Here is an 11,879-nt window from a genome sequence, read left to right as displayed (position 1 = left end):
TCCTCTTGTGCCAGTTTCTTAGCTGAAATTTGAAGTCTAGGTGTCACTGTCCAGTTTTTCTCCCATGTAAATGGACGAGGGCTACTTGTCCTTCTCCCAACATTTGGGGATAGAACATTGCCTTCTGGGGGGATGAGAGGGCTGGCTTCCTGGGTCCTCTTGGCATTGGTTCCTCTGAGCACCCAGTTTATTTTCCTCTCCCACTGACTCTAAGTCTTGTAACTCTAATTAGTTTTGTGGATCCAATACTTACTTTTGGTCCAGTTACCATACAGCGTGGTGGTAATGCATATCATTATTAGTTTGATTGATCCCAAAATGTGTTTTAGAGACGCCACCTAAACTTGTTTTAAGTGAAATCTCTGCTTTTGCTTCCTCAACCTCTGAATGTCAGCATACCAAAGTGTTGATGAATATTTAACTTTATTACGTCCACATGTAACTATAAGGAAGTTGAAGGACTCACAGAACACACTCATACTTTTGCCACTTAATTATTTTCTTTTAGGTCCTAATTTTTCTAATTATAATTTTACCACTATATTCACACAAATATTCTTAAGTGATGTAACATCGTTTGAGATAAATAAGGGGCTGATTTTTTCCTGTAGCCATCAGTTTATGGTAATAGATCCAAGTTTATTCTTTCAATTTGCAATGTTTTTATGACCCAAGATAGGGTCTGTCTTGGTGAATGTCCCATGTGTACTTGAAAAGCATGTGTTCTGCTGTTGGGTGGAGTGTTCTGTGTCCGATCCAATTGGTTGATGGTGCTGTTCAGCTCTTCTGTCTCCTTGCTGATTTTCTGTATACTAATTTGATTACTGAGAGAGGAATGTTAAAGTCCCCAGTTATAATTGTGCATTAGTTTGTCTTTTCTTTCAGTTGTTTTTGCTTTGTATATTTTGAAGCTGTTGTTAGGTACATACCCATTTAGGATTAAGGCTTCTTGGTGACCTGAAACTTTTATCATTAGGAAATTTGTCTGATATTAACATAGCCTCTTCAGCTTTCTTCTAAGTAGTGTTTACATGGTATATCTTTTTCCATCCTTTGATTTTTAACCTACCTATGTCATTTGAAGGAAGTTTCTTATAGACAGCACATAATTATGTTTTTTCCTGTGTGTTTAGACCATTTTTGGATTTAGTTCTACCATACCTTATTTGTTTTCTATTCCTTTGTTTCCCCTTTACTGCCTTCTTTTACATTCTATGAGCATTTTTAAGTATTCCATTTTAATTTATCTATTATGATTTTGACTATTACCTCTTTGTATAGGTTTTTTAGTGGTTGCTCCGGAATGAAGTGTTTTTAATTCTCAAGTATCTAAGAGTGAGCTTTTTCTTTTTTCAACTACTATACTCTCGCCTGTTGCCAGCTTCTCGTATAAATACTGTAAATGCTCTCGTTCAGGTAACTCAGCTTCTGGAGTTGAGGGAATTTCAAAATCAGAGGAGCTCTGTGAGTCTGCGTTGGTGCTAGGATGCAGCAGCCTTCTTTCCTGAGGTATATGTTTCCCACTGCTTAGAGTGGTTGGTTCTCCAACACCAGGAACTATATTTACATCTTGATGCCTGCTTTTCAAATCACAGTAAGTATCCTTTAGGCAAAATACATTTTGTTCCACCTGAGAGGCAGGAACATTCTCTTTGAGTCTTGGTCTGTGGCCACCTTTGTTCAAGGAGGTAATATCCCCACTGTTTCTCTCTTGGGAAGATAACAAAACAGTGTCAAATTGGCTGTCCCAGCCTTGACTTCCTTGTTCCGATATGTGTGTTGACTGAGAAGAAGTCTGGGAAGAGATGTGAGTTGATTCCCCTTCGGAGTCACTGAAAAGCTTTGGTGACTGAGAGCCTCCCGCCTCTGTGGAGGAAGGGAAGTTTTCCAAACCATCATCTGGGATTTCATCATTTCTTTTAAAGAATACTTCCCACTGTGGTACTTCCGTATCAGCCTTTGGCTGGTGATGAGTGACGGGACCCAGATCTCCTTGAGAGGAAGCTGGGATTTGTAGTTCTTCTTCACTTTCACTGTTGGATTCCTCACAATCTATAAAGTTGGCCCAAAGGGAGGTCTGCGTACTCTCTGCTTCGAAGCCTCCTGTGCTTTCTCTCAGGTTTTCAGGCTGGTTTTGTGATACTGCAGTCACTGGAAATGCCTCAGGGTAAAGAGTTTGCTGGTTTGGAACCTTGTGCCTTAAAGGGACTGGCAGAGGATCATCAAAGAGATCATCTTCCTCCACCTCTGTGGGACAAACAAAGCAGGTTTATAGGAAACAGAGAATGCAAAGGGAGCTAACTGTGCTTTTCATTAAAAATCCAGATTGTAGCATTTAGCTACATTTTTAATTTGTGGAATTGCAAATAATAGGGAGTTCACTCTTCCAGGAGAAATTAAAAGGCCCCTTCTTCTTGGGATGTTCTGAACAATTAACCATCCTTCAATTTCTTATAATGCCAGACTGAGTTGAGAATATAGATCTATGTTCCCCAAATAAGGACACAATGCCTTTATCAGTGATTTTCAAACCTGACTGGTCATTAGCATCATCTGAAGAGCTTTAAAAAAAAAAAAATACAGCTTTCTGTACCTCATTCCAGACCTACTGAATCCCTGAAGGTGGGCTACCTTTTTATTGATACCTGCTTTGTATCCTCCCAAAATGCACAATATGAAGCCCTAGCCCCAAGGAGATGTATTTAGAAGTAGGACCTTTAGAAGATAATTAGGTTTAGATGAGCTCATGAGGGTGGGACCCTCAGAATGAGATTAACATCACTGTAAGAAGAGGCAGACACATTTCTCACTTTCTCTGTGCCCATGGACGAAGGAAATGAGAAGGCAGCTGCCTACAAGGCAGGAAGTGGGCCCTCACCAAGAACCGAATCTGTCAGTACCTTGATGTTGGACATCCCAGCCTCCAGAACAGACATAAACATCTGGTGCTTAAGTCACTTAGTCCCTGGTATTTGTTACAGCAGCCAGAGCTGGCTAAGTGCACAAGGCTGTGATAGATATTGGGGGCGGCAGGAGTGGGACACGGATTAGATCAACTTTAAAATACTGAATAAGCCACATTTAATGACAAGAACTAAAAGTCAACAAAATTCATTTTACTGATTTTCTTAAGCATGCTGCATTAGCATATAGTGCGCCCAGTCCACTTGAATTCTTAAAATGAGGAACCCTTAGGGGCTGGCCCCGTGGCCGAGTGGTTAAGTCCGCGCTCCACTGCAGGCGGCCCAGTGTTTCGTTGGTTCGAATCCTGGGCGCGGACATGGCACTGCTCATCAAACCACGCTGAGGCTGCGTCCCACATGCCACAACCAGAAGGACCCACAATGAAGAATATGCAACTATGTACTGGGGGGGGCTTTGGGGAGAAAAAGGAAAAAATAAAATCTTTAAAAAAAAAAATGAGGAAACCTTACTTGGAGGATGAAATTCTCATAACGTAATATATGAAATTCACGTAAATTAAATTGAGAAGGCATGGAATTGGGAGGAAAACAAACATTTTCTTGCCCTCTCATGGCACCTACCTAAGAAGGAAATTAAATGCTCATGAGACTAGCACGAGCAACTTATTGTTCTAGTGCTCAATCTGGTGTTAACTTCTAGCTACCTACTTCTTACAAATGTAACTATTTTCCCAGTGATAAAGAGTGTAGCTAAACATTATGTTTTTAAAAGCCACTAAAAGAACAGAGACCATCATCCAGCTCCCACTTCACCAATGAGGAGACAGGCTCAGAGAAGGTGTGTGACAACGCATAGGACAAGAAACTAGATAGGCAGAGCCACGAATCAAACCCAAGTTTTAAAGTACAGGGTTCTATTACGATTTATAATTGTTTATCAGACCCTTCTTTTCTAAAAGACTTGAGGTGGCTAAGATGTCTAGCTACCGTGTTCGTCGTCGTCCTAGTCTCCGAGGTGAGGGTTTACTTTAAGCCATGAATTCGACGTTTGTTCTAGCTCCTCTACTAGCATGCCAAAGTTACCTTTTAGGAAATATTTTTGTATCATCTCTAGTTGGACAGTTTCCTGTCCTTCTGGATCAGCGACTATGCCAGTATCATGGTGTGTTTCAACTGTAAAGCACTTTAATCTGTCAAAACATTTTCACATTAACTCATCTGTATGTATCTGAAAAACAAGTAAAGTTTCTATACTATTAGTTTATTCTGACATTATGTATTTTTTCTATGTTACAAGAATAAAAAACTTAAAATTTTTCTTTATGAAAATGGAAAGGCATATAACACTGAGAAGATATCACAATAAATATAAAAGTGCTGAAGTCCTTAATAGCATTTACATGCTTTTAAACATACTTAAACCCAATAAAAGAAGGGACAAATGTCATAAATAATTCATACTTTCCACTGTCATGCACGATTGATGTCTGTATAAATTGATATATAATCATAGGAGAGATGTGAAACACACTTATGTGTATAATGTTACTCATCGGGATATTATTTGTAAAACTGAAAAGTTCAAAATAACCTAAATGTGTAATGACAAAGATTAAATATACCATTATATAGTCATAATGCAAAGTATGCAGTCATTAAATTGGTGTTTTTGAAGAATAACAAAAAGTTTCCAATAAAAAGTTTAAATGTATGTGTATACATATGTGTATATACATATATACGTGTGTATATGTATGTGTGCGTGTATGTATGTGTATATATGTATTTTATGTGTGTGTGTGTATAAAAAATGAGGAAATAATAAGGAATAGTCAAAACTGATCCAGAAATGATAAACAGGAGTAAATCTTCATGATCTTGGATTAAGCAATAGTTTCTTAAAAATGACAACAAAAGCACAAGCAATAAAAGAAAAATTAGATAAGTTAGACTTCATCAAAATTTACAAGTTTACACTTCAAAAGACACCATCAAGAAATTGAAAATGCAAGCTATAGACTGGGAGAAAATATTTGCAAATCATATCTGACAAAGGACCTACATCTAGATTATATTAAGAATTCTTACAACTCAGTAAGATCTATAAGCCAACTTACAAATGGGCAAAAGATTTAAATAGACTATTACCAAAGAAGGCAAATAAATAGCCCAAAGCACAGGAAGAAAGCTCAACGTCAATAGAGAAATGCAACTTGAAACTATAATGAGAGACACTTTACCCCCACTAGAATGGCTATAATCAAAAAGACAATAAAAAGTGAGCCCAGTGGCGCAGCGGTTGGGTGCGCACGTTCCGATTCAGCAGCACGGGGTTTGCCAGTTCGGATCCCAGGTGTGGACATGGCACCGCTTGTCAAGCCATGCTGTGGTAGGCGTCCCACATATAAAATAGAGGAAGATGGGCACGGATGTTAGCTCAGGGCCAGTCTTCCTCAGCAAAAAGAGGAGGATTGGCAGCAGTTAGCTCAGGGCTAATCTTCCTCAAAAAAAAAAAAAAAAACGAGCTAGGATATGGAGAAACTGGAATCCTTATATATTGCTGGTAGGAATGAAAATGATGTGTTCAGTGTGGAAAACAGTTTGTCAGTTTCTTAAAATGTTAAAACAGATTTACTGTGTTATGGACTAACTGCGTCCCCCACCCAAAAATCTGTATGTTGAAGCCCTCACCCCTAGTGTGGCTGTATTTGGAAATGGAGCCTCTAAGGAAGTAATTAAAATTAAGTAAGGTCATAAGGATGGGATCCTGATCTGACAGGATTAGTGTCCTTAGCAGAGGAGACATCAGAGAGCACACTCTCCTACCTACCCCCTGGCATGTGCACCCAGGAGAGGCCACGTGAGCACACAGCAACATGGCAGCCACCTCCAGGCCAAGAGAAGAGGCCTCAGAATGAAACCTGCTTTGCCAGCACCTTGATCCTGGAATTCTCAGCCTCCAGAACTGTCAGAAATTGCTGTGTTTAAGCCCCCCTGTCTATTGTGTTTTGCTATGGCAGCTCAAGCAGACTAAGATACCATATGACCCAGAAATTCTACTCTTCTGTTATCTACCCAAAGTAAGTGAAATATATGTCTACACAAAAACAAATATTCATAGCAGCATTATTTATTAACTAAAAAGGAGAAACAACCCACACTGGTGAATGGATAAATAAAATGTATATTCAGACAATGGAATATTATTTGGCAATGAAAAGGAATGAAGTACTGACACATACTATAAGATGGAGGAACTTTGAAAACTTTATGCTAAGTGAAAGATGCACGGCACAAAAGACCACATGTTGTATGGTTCCATGCTATGAAATGTGCGGAAGAGGCAAACCTGTAGAGAAACACCATAGATTAGGGGTGACCTAAGCCTGGAGTTGGTGATATGCAGAGACTTTAAATGGGCACAGTGTCTTTTTGGAGTAATGGAATGTTCTGAAATTAGATAGTGGTGATGGTTGCACAAGCCCGTTATAGTAACAGTGATGGAATTCTTCACCTAATAAGGATGAAATTTATGGCATATAAATCATACTTCAATAAAGCTTTAAAAAATTGACAGTTTAAAGCAAAAACAAAAGTAATGTGGAGTTTATAAGAGAAGTAAAATGTATCACAATAATAGCACAAAGACTGGGAGAGAGAGAAATGGAACTATACTGTACTAAGTTTTTTTTTAAGATTGGCACCTGATCTAACGTCTGTTGTCAATCTTTTTTTTTCCCCCCTTCTTCTCCCCCCCCCCCCCCCCCCCCCCAGTACATGGTTGTATATTCTAGTTGCAAGTCCTTCTAGTTGTGCTATGTGGGCCGCCGCCTCCGCGTGGCCTGATGAGCGGTGCTAGGCCCATGCCTAGGGGATGAACCAGCGAAACCCTGGGCTGCCAAAGCAGAGCACGTGAACTTAACCACACAGCCATGGGGCCAGCCCCTGTTCTAAGCTTCTTATACCATAATTGAAGTTGAATAATATTTATCTTTTCACTCTGATAGGTTAAAGATATATACTATAAACCACTAAAATAACAAGAGTTGTAGCTAATAGGGGCCGGCCCAGTGGCGCAGCGGTCAAGTGCGCACGTTCCGCTTCGGCGGCCTGGGGTTCGTCAGTTCGGATCCCGGGTGCGGACACGGCACTGCGTGGCAAGCCGTGCTGTGGTAGGCATCCCACATATAAAGCAGAGGAAGATGGGCACGGATGTTAGCTCAGGGCCCGCCTTCCTCAGCAAAAAGAAGAGGATGGGCAACAGATGTTAGCTTATGGCTAATCTTCCTCAAAAAAAAAAAAGTTATAGCTAATAAGCCAACAAGAGATTAAGTGGAATCTATCGATATTCAATCAAAAGGAGGCAGAAGAGAGGCCGACCCTGTGGCCAAGTTGTTAAGTTTGCGTGCTCCGCTTTGGCGGCCCTGAGTTTTGCCAGCGCAGATCCTGGGTGTGGACCTAGCACTACTTATCAGGCCATGCTGAGGAGGCGTCCCACATAGTACAGCCAGAGGGGCCTGCAACTGGAATGTGCAGCTATGTACTGGGGGGCTTTGGGCAGAAGAAGAAAAAAGTAAAATAAAAATAAGATTGGTAACAGATGTTAGCTTAGGTGCCAATCTTTAAAAAAAAAGGAGGCAGAAGACATAAAGAACAGATGGAACAAATAGCAAGACAGTAAATTTAAATCTAACCATATCAATAATCACATTAAACCTAAATGGTCTAAGTCCAATTAAAAGGCAGAAATTACCAGATTGCTTATAAGAAAACAAGACCCATATAATATGCTGCCTACAAGAAACCCACCTTACCACAACTAGAAGGACCCACAACAAAGAATATACAACTATGTACCAGGGGGCTTTGGGGAGAAAAAGGAAAAAAATAAAATCTTTAAAAAAAGAAACCCACCTTAAATATAAAGACAATTAGGATAAAAATATAGAGATGGAAAATGATGTACCATGCTAAGATTAATCAGAAGAAACCAGAGTGGCTATGTTAATATCTGATGAAGATTTCAAAGCTAAGAATATTACCACGGATACAGAGTCATTCCCTAAGGATAAAGGGGTCCGTTCCTCAAGAGGACATAAACGTGTGTGTACCTAATAACAGTGCGTCACACAGATGAAGCAAAAAGTGGGAGAACTGCAAGGAGAAATAGACAAATCCAGAATTCTAACTGGAGATTTCAGTGACTTTCTCTCAATAATTGAGCAAGTAGACAGAATAAGTAAATCAGCAAGGACATGGACTTGAACATTACCAACTAACTTGACCTAATTATTTACAGAACACTCCATCCAATGGCAGTATACATATTTCTTCTGAGTACACATGAAACATGTACCGAGGTGGCCCATTATTCTGGACCATAAAGGTCAGTAAAAATCATACACAGTACTTTCTCTGACCACAATAAAATTAAATGACAGAATATCTCCGCAAAATCCTCCAAAATTCAGCAACTAACATACTTCTAAATAATCCATGCATCAAAGAAGAAATCAAAAGAAAACTTAGAAAATATTTTGAACTAATTAAAAAGGAAAACAAATTTATGAAATAATGACTAAAGAGGGAATAGCACTAAATGCACGCATTAGGGAGAAAAAAAAGGCAGTCTGAAATCAGTGACTTCAGCTCCCACATTAAGAAATTTAAAAGTGAAGAGCAAAATAAACCCAAAGTAAGCAGATGAAAGGAAGAAAGATCAGAGTGGAAATCAATGAAATAGAATACAAAACAAAACAAAACAAAAAGCTGGCTCTTTGAGATCAACAAAATTGGCCAACGTCTAACAGACTGATCAAGAAAAAATGAGAAAAGACACAAATTAAAATAACTAATATCAGGAGTGAGAGAGATGACATCACTAGATTCTGCAGATATTAAAAGAATAATAAGGGAATATTATGAACAAATTTATGCCCAAAAATTCAGCAACTTAGATGAAATGGACAAATTCCTTGGAAGATACAAATTCCCAAAGCTATATATAACCCGAATAGCCCTTTACTTATTAAAGAAATTGTAGTTTAAAACCTCCCCACAGAGAAAATTCCTGGCCCAGATGACTTCATTGGTGAATTCTACCAATCCTTTAAGAAAGATATAATGTTAATCCTTCATAAACTGGTCCAGAAAATGGAGAATAAAGGGATATGTCACAACAACAAGGCCAACAGTAACCCAATACCAAAACTACACAAATACAATTCATGAAAAAAAGTCAAAACACCTGCAGACCAATATAAAGGCTCCTCAACATAGATGAAAAACTTTTTTTAATTAATTAATTTTTTTTCTTGAGGAAGATTAGCCCTGAGCCAACATCTGCCACCAATCCTCCTCTTTTTGCTGAGGAAGACTGGCCCTGAGCTAACATCCATGCCCATCTTCCTCTACTTTATACATGGGATGCCTGCCACAGCATGGCTTGACAAGCGGTGCGTAGGTCCACACCCTGGATCCGAACTGGCGAACCCCAGGCCGCTGAAGCAGAACGTGTGAACTTAACCACTGTGCCACTGGGCTGGCCCCCGAAACACAGTTTTAGCAAATCAAATTGAATAATAGCTAGAAAGGATAAATAAGTCACAACCAAATGAGGTTTATTCTGGAAATGGGAGGTTGGTTTAATACTTGAAAATCAATCAGTGTAATTCACCATATCAACAGACTAAAAAAGAAAAACTATATGATCATCTTAATAAATGCAGAAAAAGCATCTGACAAAATCCAATATCCATTCTTGATAAAACTCTCAGAATATTGGTAATATTCCTCCACCTGATGAAAAGCATCAATGAAAAACCTACAGCTAACATCATACCTAATGGTGACAGAATGAATGCTTTCCCTCGAAGACCGGGAACAAGGCAATGATGTCCACCCTCGCCAATTCTGTTCAATATTGTAGTAGCCGTCTAGCCAGTTCAATCAGGCAAGAAAAAGAAAAAAGCATCTAGATTGGAAAGGAAAAGTAAAACTGTCTATATTCACAGACAACATGATCATCTATGTAGAAAATGCAGTGGAATCTACAAGAAAGCCACTATAATAAGTGAGGTTAGCAAGGCTGCAAGTTACATCAAAATACAAAAATCAACTGTATTTCTATGTAATAGCAACAATCAGAAATTGAAATTTAAAAAGGAATACTATGTACAATAGAATAAAAAAACCCGAAATACTAGGAGTCAATCTACCAAAAGATTTGCAAGACCTATACATTGAAATTTACAAAACACTGCTGAGAGAAATTAAAGACTTAAGTAAATGGAGAGATACAGCATGTTCATGGATCTGAAAACTCAATATTATTAAGATGTCAATTCTTCCCAAATTGATCAACAGATTTAACACAATCCCAATCAAAATCCCAATCGTGAATATTTTCGTACAAATTGGCAAGCTGATTTTAAAGTTCATATGGAAAGGCAAAGGCTTAGAATAGCCGAAACAATTTTGAAAAAGAACAAAAAAGTTGAGAACTTACATCAGTTAACCTCAAGATTTATAAAGCTACAATAATGAGGACAGGGCAGTATTGGTGTCAAGACAGAGATCACAGAACATAACACAAAGTCCAGACTAGGCCCCCACGTATATTGTCAATTGATTTTCAACAAAAGTGCAAAGAAGATTCAGTGGAGAAAAGATGGTCTTTTCAATAAATGGTTCCAGAATGTTTGGATGTCCATGTGCAAAAAAAAAAAATTACCTTCTATCTGTACGTCATACCATTTACAAATAACTCAAAAATGGATCATGGACCTAAATGTAAAACCTAAAACTAGAAAAACTTCTACCAGAACACAGAAGAAAATCTTTGTGACCTTGGGTTAAGCGAAGATTTCTCAGTTACAATACCAAAAAAAGTAAAAATTACCAAATTGACCTTATCAAAATTAAAAATTTCTCCTCTTCAGAAGACTGTTAAGACTGCAAAGATGAGCCATAGACGGGGAGAAAAATCTTTGCAAAGCATGTAACTGATTAAAAACTTGTATCCAGAAACTCTCAAAGCTCAGTAATAAGAAAGCAACTAAACAATTAAAAATGGGTAAAGATTTGAACAGACCCTTCACCCATGAAGACACACAGATGGCAGATAAGAACATTAAAAGATGTTCAACCTCATCAGTCGTTAGAAAAACGCACATTAAAACCAGGAGATACTGCCACACACATTAGATATCTAAAATTAAAAAGCCTGCCCACGCCAATACTGACAACAACATAGAGCAATGGAACTCCTCGACACAGCTGGCGAGAATGCAAATTGTCCAACACTTCAGAAAACGATCTGGCAGTTTCTCAAAGATACAGCTAGCACATGAACCACACTGAGGAATGAAAGCATACGTCCATACAAAGATTGATACACGAATGTTCATGGCAGCTTTATTTGTGATAACCAAAAAGTGGAAACAACCAAATGTACATCAACAGAGGAGCGGATCAGCAAATGGTGGTAGATCCATGCAGTGGAATACTACTTATCAATAAAAAAGAATGAACTGTTGATACATGCAACAACATAAATGAGTCCCAAAATAAATAACGCTGAGTGAAATGAGCCAGACATACTGCATGATTCTATTTATAGAAAATTCTAGAAAATGCCAACTAATCTATAGTGACAGCAGATCAGTGGTTGCCTTGGCATGGGGGGGGGGGGGCGCCTTGGAGGAGCAGTTGGGAGGAATTACAAAGTGGCACAAGAAGACCTGGGGATGAGGGACATTTTCATTATCTTAATTATGGTGATGGTTTCTCAAGTATATGCATATGTAAAAATGTATCAAATTGGACACTTTAAATGCAATTTATAGTATATCAATTATACCTCAGTAAAGCTGTTTTTAAAAAACCTACAATTAAGTTTGTATATGAAAAGGATTAAAAGATGCATTACAAGATAGATTTGACATTTGAAATTAA

General features: G+C 38.4%; 1 protein-coding gene across 7 annotated transcripts in view; it reads right to left on the bottom strand.

Moving 5' to 3' along the window:
- Window positions 1-404: 404 nt before the first annotated feature.
- The window catches only part of DCLRE1C (DNA cross-link repair 1C), a 35,732-nt gene continuing 24,257 nt past the window's right edge, over window positions 405-11,879 (bottom strand). For all 7 annotated transcript variants that reach the window (XM_001498475.7, XM_070255083.1, XM_070255084.1 and 4 more), the window contains one exon: window positions 405-2,247. In XM_001498475.7, the coding sequence (XP_001498525.4) occupies window positions 1,322-2,247 (926 nt within the window). In that variant the 3' untranslated portion in view covers window positions 405-1,321. The remainder of the gene's footprint in view (window positions 2,248-11,879) is intronic.

The sequence above is a fragment of the Equus caballus genome, chromosome 29, assembly GCF_041296265.1.
Source record: "Equus caballus isolate H_3958 breed thoroughbred chromosome 29, TB-T2T, whole genome shotgun sequence".
NCBI classification, from domain to species: Eukaryota; Metazoa; Chordata; class Mammalia; order Perissodactyla; family Equidae; genus Equus; species Equus caballus.
This window is presented reverse-complemented; position numbering and strand designations above follow the sequence as displayed.